Source organism: Pseudonaja textilis, chromosome 3, assembly GCF_049901715.1.
Source record: "Pseudonaja textilis isolate UNSWEBS1 chromosome 3, rPseTex1.2, whole genome shotgun sequence".
Taxonomy (NCBI): Eukaryota; Metazoa; Chordata; class Lepidosauria; order Squamata; family Elapidae; genus Pseudonaja; species Pseudonaja textilis.
In genome coordinates, this window is record NC_141992.1 from 111,474,451 (window position 1) to 111,499,317 (window position 24,867).

Here is a 24,867-nt window from a genome sequence, read left to right on the forward strand (position 1 = left end):
CTTTCTTTGGAGATGGCTCCTCATGTTGAGGGAATTGTGGTTTAGTCCCTGATCCCTGCTTTGCGGGGAGGGGGGGGTCTCAAGAGAGCACCAAGGACCCCTCATTTCAACCTTGAGCTATTCAAATATTGTCTTCTGTTGGAACTTTTATGTGTTCGTCTGTAGATCCAAATGAAATATTGTTTGTTTAATTTTATGCCATAGTTTCATCTGTGCCCAACAGAGGGTGGGATGAAGATGATGATGATTCATATGGATTGCAATGCTGATAAAAATGTTATATAATTTTGCTGTATTTTCTCTTGCACAAAAGTGACAGACCTGAACTGCATGAATTGGAATTCTGTATGGACTAACAAATTAGTGGATATTAGCATTGCTAGGTGAATCGGTGTAAGAAAATATTAAGATTTGCCTGTGGGGCTTCAAACTTATATAGCATTACAACTGTTTACTGTTACTACCGGAATCCAGTATTGCCACATTCCCCCTATGATAATAATAATAATGAAAACTTTATTCACATAGCTACTGCAGATTTTGCCTCACCTAATCCTAAACAGCAGTTCCTTCCCTCCTTCTCCCAGTGCTATAACATAGTAAGAGCCCATTTCCATTTTGGAGATTTCTCAGAAGCTTCTTTATGGGCTTTAGCTTTTCTATTCCTGGAAACTACCTGGTATTATTATTCTTATAATGATTCTCTTCTCCCACTTTCTATACATACCACTCTTTTCTGTTCAGCATTTTAAAAACGTCTGTAAAACACTTTGGGCTGCATGGATTTCTCCCATTTTGTCTTGAGGGGGTTGAATATAATTGCGCCTTCAGTATCTTGTTCCATGAAATTTTCCATCCTTCCTGGATCTTTTTCTCCTCTAGGATTTAAAGCACTTTTGACAATTTCAACATATTTCATGGCAAATTGGAATTCTTTGGGGAAAAGAATATTGGTGTCTCTAGATTCCCAATTAGGTTGGAAAATTGGAATTCTCCAGACATGTTTTACAATTTGAAAGTGTCATATATTTCTGTGTCCTTGTTTATAACACATTGTAATCTAAATATACTAAAGAACATATTTTTTTTGTATTTTATTTCTCATGCAGTTAAAGTATGCACTGTATCATTTCAATCGGAAATTGTCCTTGGAGCCTAAGGTATCTGTCAATTGTAGAATAGTAGTTGTTGGAGCATCAAACGTAGGAATCTCCTTCTTGGAGACACTGATTTTTTGGTAAGTTTTTTACATTTGTTGTCATTTAATTTCACACTGGACAATTTTTCACTATATTTATTTGTTCAATTTTGCATTTACATCTCATCTTTTTAATGAAAGCTCAGTGTTACGTAATTGTAAATCTCACCTTATTTCTAAAACAATAACTCTTGAGATAGGTTAGGCATAGAATAAATGATTTGTCTAAAGTTGCCTAGGGAGTTTTCATAGTTAAGGATAAAGTCAAACTATATGTCATCATTTCATGTCTGGCACCTTAGCTATTATAATTTACCTAACCTATCTATATTGCTGTGATCTAAAGTCTCTGTGTTAATGTACACATGATACTGATTCCTTCCACTCAGTGTTAAAGACAATCAAGTTGATTTTCATTTGTGTATGGCATACATTATAGCTGTGGTTGTAGCAGTGATTATCACTAGCATTCACAGTGCTGATAATGTAATTCCAAAAAGAAGACCTCTTTAGAACGAAACCATTAGAGCAGGCATGGACAGCATCTATCTCTAGTTTTAGGTTTAGCCAGGATGGCCAATGATTTAAAAACATATGGAAATTTCAAGCTAATATTTGGAGGTCCGGATGTTTTGTTATTGTTAGTTGCCAATAAGTTGATATTGACTTATAGAAACCCTGTAGATAGTTGTTCTGGATTGTATTTCCTCTTCAGTCAAATGGCTATTAATCCCTGCTAAAATTGAATCTATTGCTGTAGTTATTACATTGATCAATTACAATGCTAATCTTTTTTTCCTACATTTTCCTTCAAGTTTGTCAAGAATGGTATCTTTGTCCACTATTCTTTCTCTTTGCATGTCCATAATATTAAACTGTTATCCTTTTGAGTTGATGAAAGCTGGAGCCTACTATTTAATGATTTGTTCATCTCTAGCAGTTCATAATGCTCAGTACCCTTTGTCAGTATCTATCTGTCTGTCTGTCTATCTATCTATCTATCTATCTATCTATCTATCTATCTATCTATCTATCTATCTATTTTCTATAGCCACCTATCTCAACCAGGTGACTCTGGATAGCTTACAATTTTAAAACAATAAAACATTTTAAAACAATAAAATAATCCAAAACTAAATATACAGCAACCAAAATAATTAACTAATTAACAGTGCACCAAAGATACAAGGCCTTTAATACATTTGGAGCCCTAGGTCCAGTACACAGTTAGGTTTTCTAAGCCTTATAAATTTGGGGCCATTGTAATTTTTGAAGAGAAAATACAGTATTCCACAGGGCAGGCATTATAGCAGAAAAGGCTCAGCTTCCTGTCCCTGCCAGCTAATGTTTTGGCTGATGGAATCTGCACCATGCCCAGTCTGCTGACCAAATCAGAGAGAAAAAAGCAGTCCCTTGGGTAATCCAGTCCCAAGGCATGTAAAAGTGGCAATCGGCATCTTAAAGGGTAGCAGTGTAAAACAAACTGGTAGCCAGTGCAACTCAGGAAGTAGTGGTGTTACATGTGCCATATAGCCAGCATTATTTACTATCCATGCAGCCACATTCTACATTAATTGAAGCTTCTGAATGTTATTTAGGGGGACCCCTATGTAGATTGCATTGCAGTAATTTATACAAGGCCATGGATGACTATGAGCAGGGTTTCCTGATCCAGGAATGGGTACATCTGGAGCATCATCTTAAGATATTCAAGGACTTTCCTAGCCATAGCTGCCACCTGCTCTTTGAGCAGGAGCCATGACTCTAGGAAGATCCTCAGATTGCATACCACCTAGAACCAAAGATAGAAAAACCTTGTCTCCAGAGGGTCCAAATACCCACAGTCTTGCTAGGAATGAGTTGGAGCCTGTTTTGCTCCATCAAGACCCTAAGAGCACCCAAACAATATCATACTATAATTCAAAGATTCCTTCACTCTCCAACTTTCACATCTACATGATTGTTGAAAATACTATGGACCAAACAAATTGGGTCTTAGTTTCTATTATTCATTAAACTACAGAAAGATGCAAGTTGCAGTTCCTTTCTTTGAACTCAGAAACCCAGATCTGAGATACCCATAAAGTTTGTTTTCATTTATTTATAATGAATTAGGATAGGGAAAGCATGGAATTCTTCTGATATTTTTAGCTCTTTACAGAAGTGACTTTAGAAGGTATTTTTGTTAACATGTTAACAAAGTGATACACTATATGTGTGTCTATGTTTCTGCTGTCCCTACGCCTCTTTGTATGAGTGTGCCCGTGCATGCGTGCTATGATTAGAACTGGGCTTAGAATGGAGGAATCAGGAGTGTTCTAAGCTGTTTCCCAATTTCCTTTTCTATAAGAATATAATGGGTGTTATTTCTGGATTTCTTTTCTGGTTGGATCCAACAATTTTCATACTTGATCTTCTTCCCCTGTCTAGATTTAGTTCCAAACTGTTGTTTTCAGAAAGCTATCCTGCTGATGGACAGATGGATAACCAGTCTGAAGGAGATAATGTGAAGCTCCCTTAATAATTTCTTTATAGCATACCTTTGGATTGGAAAGGGAAAAATAAAGAAAGCATCCAGAGCTTGACTTCTTGAATTCCTCCAGAAAATATTTTTTAGCAGTTGCCATAGACAAAACATAGACTTTCTATGTATTGAAGTAATATTTTAGTTCATTTGTGTTATGTGTTTCTGCTTTCCTCTGTTGAAACTGTATGTGTGCTCTATATACAGAGAAAAAGGGCAAGCCATACACTGTTTTGCTCTGGGTTACATGAGCAGAAGAGAGGAGAGAGGGGGATTTAGTATGGACTAACCAGCAGCATTCCAAGTCACTGCCCAACTGCTTCTCTCAAAAGGAGGCATGAGGGGTTTTTTTTTTTCTAGAATGTTTACTCTGCAGGCCCAAACCAGATTTGGTTCCCATTTTACTTTGATGTTTCTTTTGGCAGCTTCTCTCACCTTACCAAATTTGGTCCCATTACATTCGGTTTTCAGATGTACAAATGGAATTCACATCTCTTTTATGCAGTGTTTTCCATTAAGATGGCAAGAATAAAGAGGAAAGATCTAGAGGTAGTTATTAAGAATCCACTTCTGCAGATTACAGTGAAGTATGTGGATTGCAAATGACAGATGCAATTCTATTCTGACTTACTAGACAACCTTGTTAAAAAAATACATTAACCTTAATTATACCACTTAGATGGAGACTTTCACATTATGTCTATATCATGCTAAATAGTCTAGAGTCAAATGCAGCTAAAGACTGACATCTCATTATATTTGAACTATTCAATACATATATTTTCTTGGAACAAATAATTTGGAGAAGTATGTGATTCAGAGTATAACTATGTTCAGATCACATTTAATCTGGGCAGTGTACATTAGGTCAGGTCAGACTGGCTGAATTCCTCTAAAAGCCTCTGTGGGAGGGCAAATAGGTCCATTACATTCATGCCAAAATTATTTGCTCTAATGCAGTGAATCGTTACATTTTTTATAATAAATTACAAACTATAACAAAGAACGAGATAGTAAGGACATCTTTATATCTTTCCCACTCATGTTTATCATTAGTCATTTTTCTTTTCAGCCCAGCCTGCTTCAAGTATCAAAGCATGATTAGTGTATGAAAATAACACAGGGAGAACTTTGCTCTTTTATCGTGCTGCTTTTATTACCAAAAAAATCTGTTTTATATGTGAAAAATATACTTCTATTTTGTACATCTGCTTTGTCTATGTTACAGAATGATTTAAAGCTTGAAAGACCTCTAGAATAGTCAGAACCGTGTCAAACTCTTCTAGAAGAGTAAAAATGGCCTGTTTTGAACTTAAAATTGTTTCAAGCTTGAGATGAAACTTCTCAAGTTTGAAATATTTGGGGTTTAAAATATTTTACCACCCCTATTATTATTAACCATAATATTATTAATAATCTATTTTGCCATGATTTTCCAACATACTCAATTCTCTTTTAAGAACAGATATATTTTATGAATAGCTAGTTTTTTAACAAGAGAGGTATTCATAATTATATAAATTCATATACTCATTACTTAGGTATTCTATTGAGATGTTTGTCTTACATATCCCTTTCTTAATTTGTTGACTTATTTACCTTTTGAAAAAAAGATTTTTGTATACTACAGTAAACACTATTTACTGCAAAAGATAGCTTTCTCTGTCTTTGTGTGTGTGTGTGTGTGTGTGTGTGTGTGTGTGTGTGCATGTGTCTTTGTATTTTGTATTATTTATGTGTAGTTTGCTTAAAGGTGAAAGTCTGTAGAGATTCTCAGTCTTCCAGATCATGTTTGTCCCAAAGGATTTTTGGTCCTTTGGGACTACCATGACCTGGATGACTGAGAATCTCTACAGACTTTTAGCCATACAATTTGGAATGAACACCCTTTGAATGATGTGGGAGTAGGAATGGATTTCCAGTGGAAAAATTGCAGGCTACAGTAACCAGGAGCACTGCTCAAGAGACCCCGAGGACACAGAGAAACTTCCAAGTGCTTCAACGACCCTCTAAAACGATGCAAATGACCAGCTATCTGCAAGGAATATAAATCTTTCCATTCTACACTATCCTGTCAGAGTTAAAGAAGCTTCTTGGATGAGAAGCAAAATGTCTTCAAAGAAAAAACAAAAAAAGTCCAGTTCCTTCCTGAAAAAGCACCTTTGCTTAAAGGTGATAATAAAGCTACTAAAAAAAACAATATTGAAAGGCCAAATAAAACATGTTCAATTTTGAATAAAATATGAAAGAAACATTATTTTGAAAATATCACAAAAGAAAAAGCTAAGCTTCACTTATCATTAATAAATGTCTAAACTGGTATTTAGGGATATTTTCCAATAATTATATAGTTTATGTATATTTAACATATTTAATTGTATTTTCCTTTTATGTTCAATATTATACATTAAGATACAATCAAATGATCATAATGTTTTTATTTATTCAGTTGTTTATATTTACCATCATATTAACAGTGTAGAAATATTGAAGAACAGAGAGTTTTGGCAAGAAGGAATAGGGGAAATTCTATACCCTATTTTTAAATGGATCACTTTTACTCCTTTAATAAAGACAATACAGAAAGCATAGCTATGATCAAAAAGAAGAATTTGCACTACACCTTGTAGCAAGTATCTCTTTGTCCTATCATCCCTTTATCATCTGTTATTAGGAGACTGTCGAATTTCTCGACATAGTAGTCTAATAAATTACCCAAAAGTTGCATTTTTATGTTTAGGATAGCATTGATTCATTATCATTCATATTGATAATGAAGACAAAAGAATAAAATAAAAACTGCATATTCTTATACATAAAAGCATTTGAAAAAGTGTTTGACTATGTTCCAATAGGTCCTATAGCATTCTACATTTCTATAGTATTGCTATAGAGCAACTTTAACTTTGCTTTTCTTATCAGATTTCTTCTAGATGTGTTGATCTGGATTTCATTATAATGCTGTCCATTGAGAATAATGGAGATACATGGAGATACTATCATAGGCACGTTGACCCGAGAGCTAAACAGGACTGAGATTGTTGATAGAATGAATATAGCACTTATTGAGTTTATCCTTTTTTCTTTCCTTGGATTTGTTTGGCAATCATAATGGCTTATCAATTGCATGCTTCTAAGCTCTACTTAGAAAAGATACAACTCCCGTTATCTGGTAGCCCAGTATTACACAGTATCCTGCACAGCTGTCTTGTTTGGCAGTAGCTAGGATAATGCTTGCTGTTTAATTAGGCTTTTTATCTTTACATTTGTCTGAGAATGTCAGGAGCCTTCCATGTTGCCTGCCACTAATTAGTTGACTAATTAAATAGTTAGTGCTTACTTGCTGATCACAGGGCTAACATGTAATGAATATTGTAGTAATTGTTATTGTTTTATGCTATCTACCTTTTGCCACATGAGTTGATTGAAATATGTGCCCTTTTCAGATTGTTTTTTTCTATATTGAGGGGAAATAATACAAAACAAAACAATGCACTGGCTTGCCGTGCACTTAGTATTCAGACAGAAATAAATAGGGCATGTTCTATCTTGCCTGGCTGTGAAATCAATTACAATAGATGGTGTCTGTGATAAATCTAAGGCATAATGATGAAAGATAGTGCTCAAAATATTTGCAGCAATCATTTAATAGAGAACAATAGTGTACTACAGGTCTATCTAGTCTAATGATTTTAATATATAATGGTAACATGAATAGAATAATTCTTATCTATTTCTCCTTATAAGCTTAGATCCCCAGAATGCACTTGGATTTACAGTACTTTAACTGAGGTTACATTTTCTTCTGTATATCCTTCAACATGTGAAACCCATCAATGAAATAAATTGAATATATATATATATATGGTATTCAGCTTTGTTTGGGTATTTTCCCACGTCACTGTAGTTGTGCTTTTAAAGTTGTAGCAGCGTTTGGCAGAATCTCATCTGCCATCATCAGGCTTCTGTATTGTGTTCATCGACGAACACAATACAGAAGCCTGATGATGGCAGATGAGATTCTGCTGAAACGCTACAACTTTAAAGCTTGAGTTTGTGTTCTGCTTGATTGGTGTTTCTGATATCTTCTGTCTGTTTTGTGGCTCTTTTGTATCTTGATTGGCTGGCAACTTTGTGTTCCTTTATTGGAGGCCTTTAGTGCAGCTTGGCTCCAGGTAAATGGATGGCTATCATTTGTTAGGAAGCTAGGTTTCATCTGGGTGCCTGGTTGGGGTATGTTTGAGCTGGAGGTATTGGGGGGATCTGTTTGTGCCCAGGTGTTTGCCTGGCTAGTGGTGTGGAGATTTTTTTGTTTCTGAGTGCAGGCTTCCAAATGATTGACAGTCTGGTGGAGAGAAGAGATGATTCCACCAGACTGTCAATCATTTGGAAGCCTGCACTCACAAACAAAAAAATCTCCACACCACTAGCCAGGCAAACACCTGGGAACAAACAGATCCTCCCCTGATACCTCCAGCTCAAACACACCCCAACCAGGCACCCAGATGAAACCTAGCTTCCTAACAAATGATAGCCGTCCATTTACCCAGAGCCAAGCTGCACTAAAGGCCTCCAACAAAGGAACACAATGTTGCCAGCCAATCAAGATACAAAAAAGGCCACAAAACAGACAGAAGATATGAGAAACACCAATCAAGCAGAACACAGCAAACTCCAAGACCAATAAACACAGACCAAGATTCCCAACCAATCAGGATGAAGAAAAAACCATTCTGGCACAGCAATAGGCCGCTCCAAATTTAAAACTGAAACAACAGTGGGGACCTGACTCACAGACAAACACAATACAGAAGCCTGATGATGGCAGATGAGATTCTGCCGAAACGTTGCTACAACTTTAAAAGCACAACTATAATGATGTGGGAAAATACCCGAACAAAGCTGAATACCATACCATACATGTAAGTACCTGCGAAAACTTAAGAAAATATGTGTGTGTGTGTGTGTGTGTGTGTGTGTGTGTGTATCTTTGGTTATTCGGGTTTTCTCCTGCGTAGAATTGGAAGTATCTAGGTGACGTTTCGATGAAGTCTCATTCATCATCTTCAGGCTTGTGTCTTCAGCTTTGTGCTTCTCAGAGAGTGCTCCTCAGAGAAGCACAAAGCTGAAGACACAAGCCTGAAGATGATGAATGAGACTTCATCAAACGTCGCCTAGATATTTCCAATTCTACGTGGGAGAAAACCCAAATAATATATATATATATATGGAATTACTGGACTTCTAAATCAAAGTGAATAGTTTTGGCTTTGGAAAAAAACACACCTGTTCCCGAACAGTTGCTCATCCGTCTACTGGCTAAGTCCAGATCTGCTTCATGTGTTTCATGTAGGATTGGTCCATTAATGACTCCACAGACATAATGAAGATTCTGTTCTACTGCATTTGTCATCAGGAAATGGTTTTGAATTATTTCATTGTGTATTTTTAACGAGCCTCTTGTAAGTGGTACAACTAATGTATGTATTTGATTCTTTAGCTTTCTTTTGGAGAGGTGTAGCTTTGCCTGTACATGTGTGCATTCAAGCTTGATACTCAAATCACCTTTTTGTTTCATGAATAGCTATGAAATTCTATTGACTATCTACCTTTGCAAAAAGTAAAAATGATCTAAATAGTAACATTTTAAATGATTTCTGCTTTCCTTATCACATCACTAATAAATTGGCAACATGACCCATTTTATTTTAAAGCCAAGGATGCTTAGGCCTCCTTTTGTAGCTGCACTTTAAAGCCAGGCAATGAAACCCAATACCTTTTACTTATTTCCCTAGATACTCTAATCCCTTCTGCTTTACAAGTATCTTTGAGCTGTTCTTCCCCTTTTGTATCCACAGCAACATGAATCCCTGCTGGAATTATTTGCTTCGATAAAGCAGGTGCACTTGTTTAATGCTTCGTTGGGTTGAGCTCTTAACTTGAAGCTTCAAAAAAAAAAAAAACACACCCTGATGGTTGCCCTGTGCTGTAAAGAACAGGGTATTCAGAATTTTTATATGTACCTCGCAGAAGCAGTTCTGTTTCTGGTAGGCACTATCTTCATCATGTTTTCATTTTGCAATTATCAAAAATACGCTGATTTTTTCAATATTAAAGAAAGCCTAAGATGGATGAAGCACTCTTGACTTAGTTCTGAATTGCAAAAAATGAATTAATTGCAAAGATTTCTGATTATAATTGCAATAATTTCCAAACTATGTTCTATGAGATAACTAATCCTTTTCCGCCCAAAATAAATAGAACTTTAATAGCTTTTGTAAACAATGTTAATTCAGAAAGGAGGCTAACCCTAAATCTCTGCAGAATTTACTGTTCCATTTTTACATTCTTCAGTTAGCTTCCACCTAACATTCATTTTCCAGACAAACTATTCTCAGTAGAGTGAAAAATACTGTAGAGAATCTTCACCCTTGCAAACTGTGCCTCTTCCAGGTAGGAGGTTCAGTAACATAAAAAACTAATTTAATGGACAAATGGTAATTCTTATGTTTTCTCCAGCTTCTATAGTTTTGCAAGCTCATATGAAGCAACAACTGAGCAGCCCAGGATAATCATTCTTAAAATGTTAATCTAGTCTTTCTTAATGTTCTGTTTGTTGGATTTAAATTCCCATAATGCCCAGCGGACACACCCAAATTTAAACAATTATGTGAGTTGAAATTCCAGCACATGGAAGTGACTAGGTTGGGAAGAGACAGCTAAGTTACCTTCATTTTGGCACCACAGGAAAACAAAAAAATTGAACGAGAAAGCCTTAATTGCTGACTGAAAAATATTAAAACCTTAGCTGATAAAGAGAGCAAGAGCTGAATTTTCACATCACCTTAGGAATCCAATCTGATTTAAGCAAATTTGGATCTGAACAAATTGAAAAATATACCTATTTATCAATCACTAAATACTGTATAAGAGAAACAAATAAGAGTAAATGTATCTCATTGCATATACATTTATCTGTAATCTCAATTTATGACTGTGCCTCGAGGGAATCCTCTGTTAAAGTTTTGAAGTTTGCAGAGCCATAACAACTGAAACTGAATATGCTTAAAATGGTAGAGATGAAACTGGATTTTAGGAGGAACCCTTCTATTTTGCCATCTTTTACCATATTTAATGGCACAGTATCAACAGTAGAGTCCTTCAAATTTTTGGATTCTATAATCTCCCAGGACTTGAAATGACCACTTAACATTAGAACCATCATTTGTTTATTTGTGTCAGAAGCATCACAATTAAAATAAGGAATACTCTATGACTTACATTTAAAATATAAAATACAAGATTAAATTATTTATTTATTTATTTATTTCATTTGTCAATTGTTTACAAGATAATAAGTATAAGTATATACATAGTTATGAATACATGAAATGGGTACATATAAGAAAAATAAAAGAAACAATAGGACAGAGACGGTAGGCACGTTGGTGCACTTATGCACGCCCCCTACAGACCTCTTAGGAAAGGGGTGAGGTCTATTACAAAATTATGTAAAAATTAAACAGATCTTGCCCAGAAATTAGTTCCTGTTACATTGTCTTTTTGGAATCCAAGTTGGATGTATTGGGTTAAATTTACGATCTCTGTCGTGCAACATTTTTTAGGGTGAAATCCAGCCTGCTGCAATATGAAAAGGGATTCTACAGTTATAGTGAGGTGATTTTGTACCATTTTTTTCAAAGATTTTGTAAGTATGGCACAAGAGAGAACTTGAACGATAGTTCTTAGGGTTATTGGACCCTTTATCTGGTTTTAAAACTGCAACAATTTTAGCCTTTCACCAGACACTAGGAATCTTACATTGTTCTAAGAATCATAATTAAAAAGACACAATGAAGAATGTTCTTTCTGCGTCAACTCAGGAAATTCACTGCCTCAGGGGCTGTTGATAGTTTTACAGAGCAATTATTGAATCTGTCATATGTACATCTGTAACTTTCAGCTTTGGTACAGCAACTAAACAGACCAAGTACAGACTCCAGTGGATAGTTAAGACTGCAGAAAGAATAACTGCAACTGTCCTGTCTTCCATAGACCTATATATTACCCCTCACATCCTGGACATAAACTGTTTCAATTCCTCCCCTTGAGATGGTGCTACAGGACATTGCAGGCCAAAACAACTAGACACAAAGACAGATTTTTTACTCTGGCCATCACTCTGCTGAACACCTAATTCTCACAGTGCTGTCTAATGTCTGTGTATTTACCCAAGTAATATGGCTGTAGAATTATTATTTCTTATTATCCTTTTTACTCCTCCCTCTTATTAGTATTGTTACTATGGTTATCATCATTCTGTTGCTTTGCATGTACACTGAGAGCTTCTGCACCAGAGACAGATTCCTTGTGTGTCTAATCACAGTTGGCCAAATAAAATATTCAGTTCAATTCCATTGACTAATATATCTGAGCTGGAAAATTTGGCATGAGGTTACTTTTTTAAGCTGTTATTTTTTTAATGACATGTAAAGATTGTATATGACTATGCTTTATTGCTGTTCTTTAATTAATGAAATTCTATACGGGTGAAACTCGAAAAATTAGAATATTGTGCAAAAGTTCATTTATTTCAGTAATGCAACTTAAAAGGTGAACCTAATATATGAGATAGACTCATTACATGCAAAGCAAGATAGTTCAAGCCGTGATGTGTCATAACTGAGATGATTATGGATTACAGCTCATGAAAACCCCAAATGCATGTAATGAGTCTATCTCATATATTACTTTCACCATTTAAGTTGCACTACTGAAATAAATGAACTTTTGCACAATATTCTAATTTTTCGAGTTTCACCTGTATATTTACCTTAATAAAACCATAGACACGTGATCTGTGATGGTGCTGTTTTTGAAACTTTTACTGTTCTTGAGTTAGCTAGTTTTCTAAACCTTGCAGTTTTCATAGCAAATTTCAGAATTGGGGCAATTACAGGAACTATAAGATCTGAAAAAAGGCACATAAGTTTCTTGGACTTCCTTTACACAGACCTCCCGTGGTATACAAGGAAAGCATAAATGAATTCCTGGTTTGCATGAAGGTTTGAGGGCCTTTTAAATGTAATGGTAAACTAGCATTACTTGAGCTTCAAATTTTTGTGTTCATCACTTTGCTTCCCATGCAGTTGAAAAAGAAATCAAATATCCATGTTTTATTCGTAACTATATTTTTCCTTTATTTCTTTTCTATTTTTCTAACCAGGGATGAACAAATTTTATCCTTTTTCTCCCTGTTCAATGATTCTCAGATATTAGCTATATCTCTACAGTTTTCTTGGCAAGGTGGTTAGAAGTGGTTTGTAATTTCCTCATTCCAAAGATAGAGAGAGAGCAACTGGCCCAAGGCTGACTTTGGGTCTAAGAAGGGACTAGTACTTAGGGTTTCCCAGTTTGTAGCCTGATGCTTTTTAACTACACCAAACTGGCTTTTCAGTGGTTTTTACTTTGATACAAAACTCCCCCCCCTTAGAATAAAGTACTTTGCACTCTGTCTTGAGCTTCTATTAAAGATGAGATATAAATGTAACAAATACATAAACCCAGAAATTATTGTGAGTACCAGAATTAACAAATCATCCTGTAAAAATTACTTTTTGGTTGCTGTCCATCCTTTTTTTACATTAGGACAACTTGCATTCTATTGAGTACTTATCCCAGAAAGTAGGCAAGGCTATTCCGGAATTCCGAAAATCAGCTAAAGTAAAGTTTTACCAGCAGATGTTTTCTTCTTAGAGTACAACTTGATTCCATTTGTTTGATCAAACCTATTCACATAATACAACATTGCAGGTCACAGTTTTGAGAGTGACACAGGAAAAAAACCCTGAGAATTGATGAAGATTTGTTAGTCCAGATTTACTTCTAAGGAAGATGAAACAGATATTTTCAAAATAGAAGTCCCTTTATTTCATTCAATATTATTTCCTTTCACTCCAAACCTAAGCATTCATATTAGCAATTAGATGTATAGGTGATGATTATAAAGGTGATGATAATACAGGTCGTCCTCAACGCGACCTCAATTGAGACTGGAATTTCCATTGTAAGTCTTTGCGGTCACAAGTCATCACATGACCAGGCTTGCCTTTACAATCATTTTACAATGGTCCTAAATTGAGTCACCATGGTTGTAAGTTGAGTCATAAGTTAAGTCATGTGATTGTAGATGCAAACCCAGATTAACCAGTGATGTTTTGGGGGGAGATTGACAAAAAAAGTTGCAAATCATAATCACATGACCACAGGACACTGCAACCAGTCATAAATGCAAGCCAATTGCCAAGTACCTGAATTGTGACCATATGATTATTTGTAAATTCAGATTTAGGTTGTAAATGGTTGTTTCAGAGGCCATCATTAATCCAAACCATCATTAAGCAAACAATAGTAAGTCAAGGACTATGTGTAGCAGCAGCTATCACTAACTGTTACTAGTATTATTGACATCAAAATAGTTTATAAAAGTTGATATAAATACTGATGCATATTTGCGTAAGATACATGATTTCTGAGCATCAAAAAACAACTTAATTGACATTTCAATTGCTTATGAATAATATGACTTAAAAATAGCTGAAGTAAATTTACATAACATTTTGGTGTTCTGTTTTTTTGTAGCCCACACCTGAAATTCAACAATCTTACATTGATTTCAGCTCATGGCCTTCCAGGGAAAGATAAATCAAATAATCTTCATAAGGAATTTTTAATTAACAGGTTTGTTTGGAGTATTTTCAGTACTGCCAAAAAGACACATATAAACATTATTTTATAATGGTAAAATATACTCCTGATACTATAAAGTATATTTATATACTGTAGTAAATGAGGAGTTAATCAAATTTAGTTTCTAACATTCGTACTCTCTTTGTCATGGATTTCAGGTATTGTCCTTTGTTAAATCACTATCCTTGTTTGGCCTTTAAAAACTATAGCAGTGCCTTCGGTAATTCTTTCTTCCTCTGTTTAGCAAAAGTAGCAAAAAAGTGGGAGGGACAGAATAGAGATGGAATAAGAAGAAGCTATTTTAGAAATGGAGAAGAAAACTGGGTGGAGTTTAAGCTAGACTTTGTTTATGCTAGGGGTGTTCAATCTTGGCAACCTTAAAATCTGCCCACATGGCTGGCTGCGGTATTCTGGGAATTGAAGTCAACAAGTCTTAAAAGTTGCCAAGGTTGCATATCCCTAATTTATGCATTAGGTTTGTAACAGCTGTATCTGCAGCAATCTGCACCTCTTGCTAATCCATTTTCTTACCAGCAAATGTAAGAACCTCCTATTGTTTCATTACAATTCATGTGTTTTCCTGTGGGGTAATACAATACTTTACTACGAACTACAATAAAATTTCTGAAAGCGAGCAAGAAGACTTGATTATGAGATTTTAATCAATTTACCATAATATAATTAATAATTACGTTCAATTACTAAAATGAACTTGTTGTTTTTTCACAGTTATTGTTTTAATGAGGATGATTATGCACTGATGTCACTTGGTTCATGGATTAATGTTGTGGCTGGAAAAATGATTGCCATAAACAGGTCTGCAAAACATGTAATAGTTTCCAAGGAGAAAAAAGTGCCCTATGATCATCTCATTCTCTGCACTGGCCAGCAGTATCAGGTAAGTCTAATATTGAGGTAGCACGCCCATGCCTGGTTAAATGGGAAAAATTTTCATTGAACTCAGATTAATTAATTTATACTGCATATATACAGCATATTTATACTGCATATATATAACATATATATAACATATTATGTTTGGGTATTTTCCCACGTCATTATAATTGTGCTTTTAAAGTTGTAGCAATGTTTCGGCAGAATCTCATCTGCCATCATCAGGCTTCTGTATTGTGTTCATAGGTTAGTCAGGCTTTCACAGCCGTTTCTGTTTTAAATTTGGGGCTAGCCAATTGCTGTGCCAGAATGGTTTTTTCTTCATCCTGATTGGTTGGCAGTCTTGGTCTGTGTTTATTGGTCTTGGAGTTTGCTGTGTTCTGCTTGATTGGTGTTTCAATATCTTCTGTCTGTTTTGTAGCTTTTTTTGTCTTGATTGGCTGGCAACATTGTGTTTCCTGTATTGGAGGCTTTTAGTGCAGCTTGGCTCCGAGTAAACGGACGGCTATCATTTATTAGGAAGATAAGTTTCATCTGCGTGCCTGGTTGGGGTGTGTTTGAGCTGGAGTTATCGGGGGGGTCTGTTTGTGCCCAAGTGTTTGCCTGGCTTGTGGGGTGGAGATTTTTTTGTTTGTGAGTGCAGGCTTCCAGATAATTGAAAAGTCTGGTGGAGTCATCTCTTCTATTCATGCTTTCAGGTCTTTTTTCAATCTCTATGGCTTCTCTGATAATTCTGTAGCTGGGGTTTTCTATAGTGGCTAGGGTTTTGGTGCCATTGAAGTCGATGCTACGACCTGTGGCTTTCATGTGTTGGACTAGTGAGGAAGTGTGTTTCAGCTTCTTTACTGCATTTTTGTGTTCATCTAGGTGGGTACTTATTCTTCTATTGCTCTGTCCAATGTATGTGGCAGGGCATGATGCACAGGGGACTTCATATATGCCTTGGTTTTCCAGGTCAATTTTATCTTTGGGGTTTCTTAGGATGGCTGCTATTTTTCTGTCTGTTTTGAAGGCAGTCTTGATATGATTCCTGTGTAGTATTTTACTGATTTCGTTCGTAGTACCTGTTATGTAGGGCAGGACAGCTGTTCCATAGGTCTGTTCATCTTCTAGGTCTCCATTATGTCTCAGTGTGTTTTTGTGGATCAAGCCAGTGATTTTGCTTTTGTGGAAGCCGTTGGCTGTCAGTACTTTAGTCAGGGTGCATAGTTCAGTCTTTATGTGTGTCTTGTCTGCCAGGCGTTTGGTTCTAGCAATTAGTGTTTTGGCCACGGAGTTTATATGTGCTGGGTGGTGGTGGGATTGGGCATTGAGGTAGCGGATGGTGTGTGTTTTCTTGTATATGGTGTGTCCTAGTGTGCCATCTATTTTTTTGTAGATTAGTACATCTAGGAATGGTAGTTGTTTGTTTGTTTCTGTTTCCATGATGAATTTGATTTTGGGGTGTGTGCTGTTTAGGTGTGTTAGGAAATTGTTTAGGTTTTCTTTTCCATGGGGCCAAATAACAAATGTGTCATCGATATATCTTAACCATAATTTGGATTTGTGGGTGGCATTGGCTAGGGCTCTGGATTTGAATTCTTCCATGAACAAGTTTGCAATGATGGATGACAGTGGTGGTCCCATAGGGGCTCCTTCAATTTGCTTGTATCTTTGTCCTTTGTATATGAAATATGTGTTGGTTAAGCAGTGTTTTGTTAGTTCCATGAGGTGTTTGGGTGGTTGGTATTTATTTTTGATGATTTGTAGGGTTTCTTTTATCGGGACTTAAGTGAATAGTGAAACCACGTCGAAACTTACAAGCAGATCTTCTTGTTCCACATGTAGATCTTTGATCATTTCCAAGTAGTGGTATGAGTTTTGTACATGTGAAGCTGCTGCTTCAGCATGGGGCTGTAGCTGCTTCACAAGGTATTTGGCTAGGTTTTGTAGTGGTGCTCCTCTGGAGCTGACTATGGGTCTGAGAGGTATGCCTTTTTTGTGTATTTTTGGGAGGCCGTATAGTTTGCGGCATCTGGAAGATTTTTCTCTTGGGATGATCATTTGTTGGATCTCTTTGCTCATGTGGCTGGTTATAATTTTCTTCTTGGTTATTTTTTCCAGATATGTGGTTGGGTCCGTGTTTATGGGTTTGTACGTGGAGTCTTGGAGTAGGTCTGTCAACTTTGTTTTGTAGTCTTTTCTATCCATTACTACTGTGGCGTTATCTTTATCTGCTGGAAGTATGATTATGCTGCTGTCGTTCCTTAGGGCTTGCAGGGCTTTTAGTTCCTCTTTGTGCAAGTTGCTTTTGGGTGGTTTCCTTGTGCATAGGATGTTAGTGACTTGGTGTCTTATTCTGTCAGCTTCATCTGTATTTAATTTAGTTAGGCTGGATTCCACTCCACTTATGATGGATTCTGTGGGGATTTTTTGGGGTGCTATAGCATAATTGAATCCTTTGGTTAGGACATCTGTTTCTGTTTTGGTGAGTTCTCTGTTGGAAAAATTGCATACTAATTGTTTCAGGTGCTGTTGTGAGTTGTTGGGGGCTTTCTTGTCATGTTCTAATTTCTTTAGTTCCTTCAGGGGTTTGTCATTTTTGTAAGTGGTTTCAGTTTCAGCTTTCCAAGTTGTAAGTTGTTTTATCTTGTCCCAAAGTAGAGGGTGGATTTTGTTGCTCAATTCCAGGTGTAGAATTAGGAGATCTTTGTTTGACTGATCGAGTTGGAATCTCGTTCTGTGGAGCTCGTTCCTGAGTAGAGCCATTTCAGTTCTTTTCAGGATACATTTAGTAGCTACTGTGCTGTGATGAAATGTTAATTTGAAGCAGGTCGATATTGCATTGTTGTCTCTGCAGCTGCGTAGGAATTTGAGGTCACATAGTATTCCTGCTGTTTTAACTTCCAGCTTCTCGTAAGTTTTGGTCTGGCTGTTTATTTCCTCTCGGTAGAGGCCTGATATTTGTTTTCTTAAGTTTTCATGGGTATTTATATGTATGGTATTCAGCTTTGTTTGGGTCTGTTCCCATGTCATTATAGTTGTGTTTTTAAAGTTGTAGCAACGTTTCAGCAGAATCTCATCTGCCATCATCAGGCTTCTGTATAGTGTTCATCTGTGAGTCAGGCTTTCACAGCTGTTTCTGTTTTACATTTGGTGCTAGACTACTGCTGTGCCAGAATGGTTTTTTCTTCATCCTGATTGGTTGGGAGTCTTGGTCTGTTTATTGGTCTTGGAGTTTGCTGTGTTGTGCTTGATTGGTGTTTCTGATATCTTCTGTCTGTTTCTGTCCACAAAAACACACTGAGACATAATAGAGACCTAGAAGATGAACAGACCTATGGAACAGCTGTCCTGCCCTACATAACAGGTACTACAGACAAAATCAGTAAGATACTACACAGGCATCACATCAAGACTGCAGCCATCCTAAGAAACCTCAAAGATAAAATTGACCTGGAAAGCCAAGGCATATATGAAGTCCCCTGTGCATCATGCCCTGCCACATACATTGGACAGAGCAATAGAAGAATAAGTACCCACCTAGATGAACACAAAAATGCAGTAAAAATGCTGGAACACACTTCCTCACTAGTCCAACACATGAAAGCCACAGGTCATAGCATCGACTTCGATGGCACCAAAACCCTAGCCACTATAGAAAACCCCAGCTACAGAATTATCAGAGAAGCCATAGAGATTGAAAAAAGACCTGAAAGCATGAATAGAAGAGATGATTCCAGCAGACTATCAATTATTTGGAAGCCTGCATCACAAACAAAAAAATCTCCACCCCACAAGCCAGGCAAACACCTGGGCACAAACAGATCGCCCCTGATACCTCCAGCTCAAACACACCCCAACCAGGCACCCAGATGAAACCTAGCTTCCTAATAAATGATAGCCGTCCATTTACTCGGAGCCAAGCCGCACTAAAAGCCTCCAATACAGGAACACAATGTTGTTAGCCAATCAAGACAAAAAAAGCCACAAAACAGGCAAGATATTAGAAACACCAATCAAGCAGAACACAGCAAACTCCATGGTTATATGCCATGTTCATGGTGGTGATTCCATGCTTAATTGAACAAATAATTTCAGAAATAATCTATAAGAATCAAAAACAGTGTCTGTTATGGTAGTAGAAATCATCATGGCTGAATTTAATATAAGCAGTTCTAACTTGTAGCTCATTAGAAATCTTATGAAAATCTCAGAATGAGTCCCAGATTTAGGTGATCTATCAACAAATGAGAGCTTGTACTACTGAATCCCATACTGTTGCAGCATAAGAAGCATAAGAGTTCATCGTTGATCTGATTTATTTGACAAATCTAGCAGTGATGGAATTCCAAGGCTCCTCAACAAACAAATTGTCACACTTGACTATTTATTCTGACTAGACAATTTGGATTATTGTTTCAGAGATAGATATTTTTCCTTACCAGATTCCTTAATGTCTTCAACAAAGCCACCCTTCTTAACAGATCATGACAGTCCTTTTTACTTTTTCATTTTAGTCAAACAAATGCTCACAAAAGTGTTCCATTAGTTTTGGGAAAATGTGTCATGTATAGCAATTAAGGAATATTGGTGAGATCCAAAGGCCTCTTGTGTGGCCTGTGAGGTGTGAAGCCTAGAATTGTTGTATTGCAGCTGAATTTTCTTCTTATGAAATGCCAATCTTGAAATCAATTTTGCTTTGAGATATTCATCAACTATCTTTAACTAGAATTAGAATTTTATAGTGAATAATATTTATTTATTCATTTGTAAATATAGGTCCCATGTCCTAGTGATGCAGATATCAAAAAATTATTAACCAACAGAGAGGTATCAACAAACTATCGACAAAGATACACAGGAGTAGTGCCATCCAATCTTTTTATTATTTCTGATGATGAAGATGCATTAGCAGCAATGAAGTGGCTAAAAGAAAAAGTGATTGATTCCACAGGTAACAGTGTTACCAGTTCTAATACATGAAAATAGCAGAGGCTTATGTATTTCTTGGCAAGTTGTATCTTCATTGCTAGCATATAATTATAGCTTAATTAATCCTTGCAAAGTGTTTCATTTATTGTCCAGATTAATTTACAATTTACTGTCAGTTTTTGAGACATTTATATTTCTTGCCTGGAACAAAGATTGAAAATAAGAATTACCTATAATTAATTTATGAAATTAGATTAACTGAAATGAAAGACCTAAGCACAAAGTCTGGGATTCTTAATTAACGTATGAGATAGTAATATCATTAAATATGTTTTGGAACTACACATAAGGTTTTTTTTAGACTGAAAAAGCTGAAAATAAAAGAAAATTGGACCTTTGGCATTCAATGTAGAACTATCTGCATACTGTAAAACATGGGTGTCAAACTCAGTTTCATTGAGGGCCGCATCAGGGTTGTGTTTGACCTCGGGGTTGGGGTGGGCATGGCCAGGGTGGGCATGGCCAGCTCAATGTCTGTTTTTGCCCGTGACGGCCTCCTACAGCCCTCTGCCAGTGAAAATGGAGTTGTAGGCCTTTGAGGCTCCCCTGAGCTCCATTGTCACTTGGAAGAGGCATTATGGGATGGCCCTTCACTATTTCTAGGGTGGCCTCGTGGCCAGATCTAAACACTCCACGGGCCTTGAGTTTGACACCCCTACTGTAAAAGGTACTACAGTTGGCTAATGCATGTTATGTTTATATGGACACAAATGCACCCTTTCATTAAGTTGCGTGTACCTGATTTACCAAGGCAGCTTCTATATTTGGCTTGGATTCTGTAAATCTACCTATATTTGCAGTACCCCGAAATGGAATGGGATTACAAAAATATTCAAAGCAAGAAATAGATCTGCTTTATTTTTCAGCATATAGATATGGAATGAGGTTATATCCTAAGATGAGCAGTATAAATTTCCTTTAGCTTTCTACTTTTCTATTTTTAATCAATTTCTCCAAAGCAGCTAATTATCACATGTGCTGCCTTATGGGAATCAGTGAATTTCTGCTGCTAATAGCTGATAATCTGGGAATTAGAAAATATATGCATGAACGGATGGCAGAAGACCTGTATGCAAAGAATGAATTCATTTTAGTTAAATTTATTGCCTTCATTTCCCCAAATAATTTATTACTTATTTATGCCACATGGAGTAAAATGTGTAGCCACGTACTTGGATATAAAACATAACCTGAACCTTGTATTCAGCTTGTGTTTTCTGAGGTTGTAGGTGCCACTGATTGCATCTGTCTACCTCAGAAGGGTTACTTTTGTCAAATTAGTTTTCTGTCTGTGACTATTGGTACAATTGGAGGAGGGAGTGGTATCTTCTGACCTGGAATTAGGCAATTAGACCGTTTTTCACACTTGCAAATATTGCAGCACCCCCATGGTCATAGAATAAAATTCAGATGCTTGGCATCTGATTCATATTTGTGATGGTTGGTTTGTCCCGGGATCCTGTGATCACATTTTGTAACTGAGCAAAGTCGGTAGGAAAGCCAGATTCATTTAATAACAGTGTGACTAACTTAACAACTGCAGTGATTTACTTAACAACTGTGGCAAGAAAGGTTGTAAAATGGGGCAAAACTTACTTAACAAATAAGTCACGTTACATAGCAACAGAAATGTTTGGCTCAATTGTAGTCAAAAGTGACAGACTATCTATAATCGTTTCTTTTGAAACCGGCTCCAGAACTGGCTGCTAACAGCTGCTCATTCTTAGCCCTTTTTCTTTTGCGCTCCCTTATTTCCATGCCGGAAATAGCATTAAGTGTGTATTAACTCACTCCTCCAATGGAGTTCCAATGTGGATTTACAATATCATTTCATAGGCCCATTCATAATGACGTGCTTGTATGTTGGTTTTTGTGAATGGGTATAAACAGAATCCTTTTTATACCTTGCTTTGTTTATTGCAAACGTGATAAATAGATTTACTTGTACAGATATGCCTTTTATTTGGGGAACCAAGTCTTACCTTTTATGGAGCAAATGATGGGATATGATACTCCTGCTCTTATCTGCAATTGCAGAAAAGATGCCTTTTCAATCTGTCTCATTTCTCAGTTTAGTTCATTTGATTAATCTTGGGAAAAGACTGCTCCTGCATTGACAAATCCGGTCAATTCAGTCCCATTTACTAATGACTTATTCTGTTAGATCTGCCCCTTTGGGACCTGAGAGGCAGAATGCATTTTGTAGGGGAAGAAACATAAAGAACATTTTGCAGGCCATATTATTCAGGGAAACTGCTTTATCTTTTTATTTTGACTTGATAGTAAGCATTCAGTGAGCAGTGCTATGTGCACGTCCTTTGTGTGTGTGTGCTTGTGTGCATGTACTGTACATGTGCACACAAGTATAAACTTTACAGAATGTACATTTGTTCCCTTCATACAATCTACCTAACAACCCTAAATTTAGGTGATGAAGAAAGGCTGTGTTTACTGTGTCATCTTACCCAAAATTTATGGTTGTTGTGTTGTACAAACTTATAAATTACAGTAATTTTGAATGCAGCTCTAATTTAATTATTTTTAAAATTTATGTTGACATGCAAAATGCCAACAAGAAAAAAGATACTGATTGCTTCATTGAACAAAAAAGTCCCTAGATATTTTATAATCATTAAAAATTTGATAAAGAAAAACTAATTAACAAAGGCGGAAAGATTGATATAATAACCAGGCACATAAAATGAATTCAACCCTTAAACTTATTATTAAATCCAGGCTGTATAAATATTTCTTCATCTTATTTTTAGGACAAAGGGCATTTTGAAAAATAGATAGGAAACTTATATCCTGATCCATTTTTAAATATTTTTGAGTGTCCAATACAGTATATTATTTTTGATGAATTAATTTAAATTAATGTAAATTATAAATTATAAAAAGTGTGCTTTACATTTCTTAACTCATGAACCCATTAAAAATGTTGGATATTCCAATTCTTTGTCTATAAGTACAAAGATCAAAAGTTATTTTTTCATCACTATCATAATTGTGAATTGTTGCTGTCCAAGGCTGTCAACAAACAAGGTTTATTTGTACCACATAGTGTTGGCTGATTTATAATTATTAAATTTCCCAGTTGTAGTCACTAAAGCATGGTCTGAGATTGCAATAGAACACATTGAAGAATCCCTAAACTGATCCACCAAGGCAGAACAAATGCAAATATAAGCTATCAAAAATCTTCTGACAGACCTAAATTGAAGTGCAATCTTCAGCATAAATTGTATACTGGTAGTTTGTAGAATATAATTTTTTTAAAAAGCTTTGAATTATTTCAGTAATATTCTTAATGAGCTAAGCAATAATGACAATAGCTATCTTTGTCATCACAAAAATAATGAATCTTTCAAGTTCTAGTGTTGATATACCACATGAGTTTTAGATTGCTTTTAGCTACCTATATGCTTTATTTGAATATCAATTAATATTGGTTTGTCCATTCCCAATCCTAGGTCTCAAAAAGAAGTTTAATTTTATAGAATATGTATTTCTTGAAAAGTAATGTTCTAAGAACATATAATTCTAGTTTGCTGCAACTTGTCCCTTTTTAATAGCTAACACTATAACTGTTAATCAACAGAGAAATGCAAATCCTATAAAGATCCATGGTGGCAAAAGTTATTGTAAATCTTTTGATCTCATGTCCAAGAAGAGGCAAAAAAAAAAAGATTTTTTGTAAATGGGGTTCTAGATAAAACGTAACTTTACATACATGATATTTCAATTTGGTAGTTTGTCTTGAAAGATGTAAAAGCTGGTCTCTGGTATTATAATGTATTGGTTATAGAGGAAGACATAGGGGAGAATTTCCTGAATGCAGTCTTCCATGTAATTAAATAAAGATTTCTGCTGCTCAGTATCCACAGTAGATTGTTTTTAATTATTTCTACTGAGTTGTCCATGTATTTTAATTAGTACAGTTTGTAGATTTGTAATACATTACATGAGATTGATCTTTTTCTTCTAAAATCTTAATTCAGTAGCAATAATTCTCTTCAAAGTTTCCAAATCTTTTTCAAATTAACAAACATGCGCTTTTCTGGTTTTAACATTTCCATGGATTATAAGTATTCCGGTTTCCAAATTTGTGAATGTATTGACTGTCCATTTGTTTAGAAATTGATTGGATTTTTACCATTAATTGAAAAGTTCGTTGTCATCCCTCCTCAAGATAGCAGTACATTAGAGAATCATTTCTTTATAGAGGATAGGATAGAATAGAAACTTTATTGTCACTTTAAAAGTACACTAATCAACATACATTAAAATGAAATTTTGTTGCATTCAACTCTCAAAAGATAACCATTAGACATATACCCACATACACACACATATATGATGCAAAGAAACATCACAGTCTAATTGGGATGTATACATGGCAAAAAAATAATAATAACCCTGCGAGTTTACAAGATGGATGGCATAAGGAACAAAGCTGTTGCAGAATCTAGTAATCCTGCTATAGAAACCCCCTCCCAGAGAGACACAACAGAAAAGGGCATGAAGT

The 24,867-nt window shown here is 35.9% G+C and overlaps 1 protein-coding gene across 2 annotated transcripts in view; it reads left to right on the forward strand.

Annotated features, from left to right (window-relative positions):
- Window positions 1-24,867, forward strand: part of CFAP61 (cilia and flagella associated protein 61) — a 127,212-nt gene that overhangs the window by 52,804 nt on the left and 49,541 nt on the right. For both annotated transcript variants that reach the window (XM_087930638.1, XM_087930637.1), the window contains exons 18-21: window positions 1,110-1,237; window positions 14,364-14,462; window positions 15,201-15,369; window positions 20,127-20,301. In XM_087930638.1, the coding sequence (XP_087786764.1) occupies window positions 1,110-1,237; window positions 14,364-14,462; window positions 15,201-15,369; window positions 20,127-20,301 (571 nt within the window). The remainder of the gene's footprint in view (window positions 1-1,109; window positions 1,238-14,363; window positions 14,463-15,200; window positions 15,370-20,126; window positions 20,302-24,867) is intronic.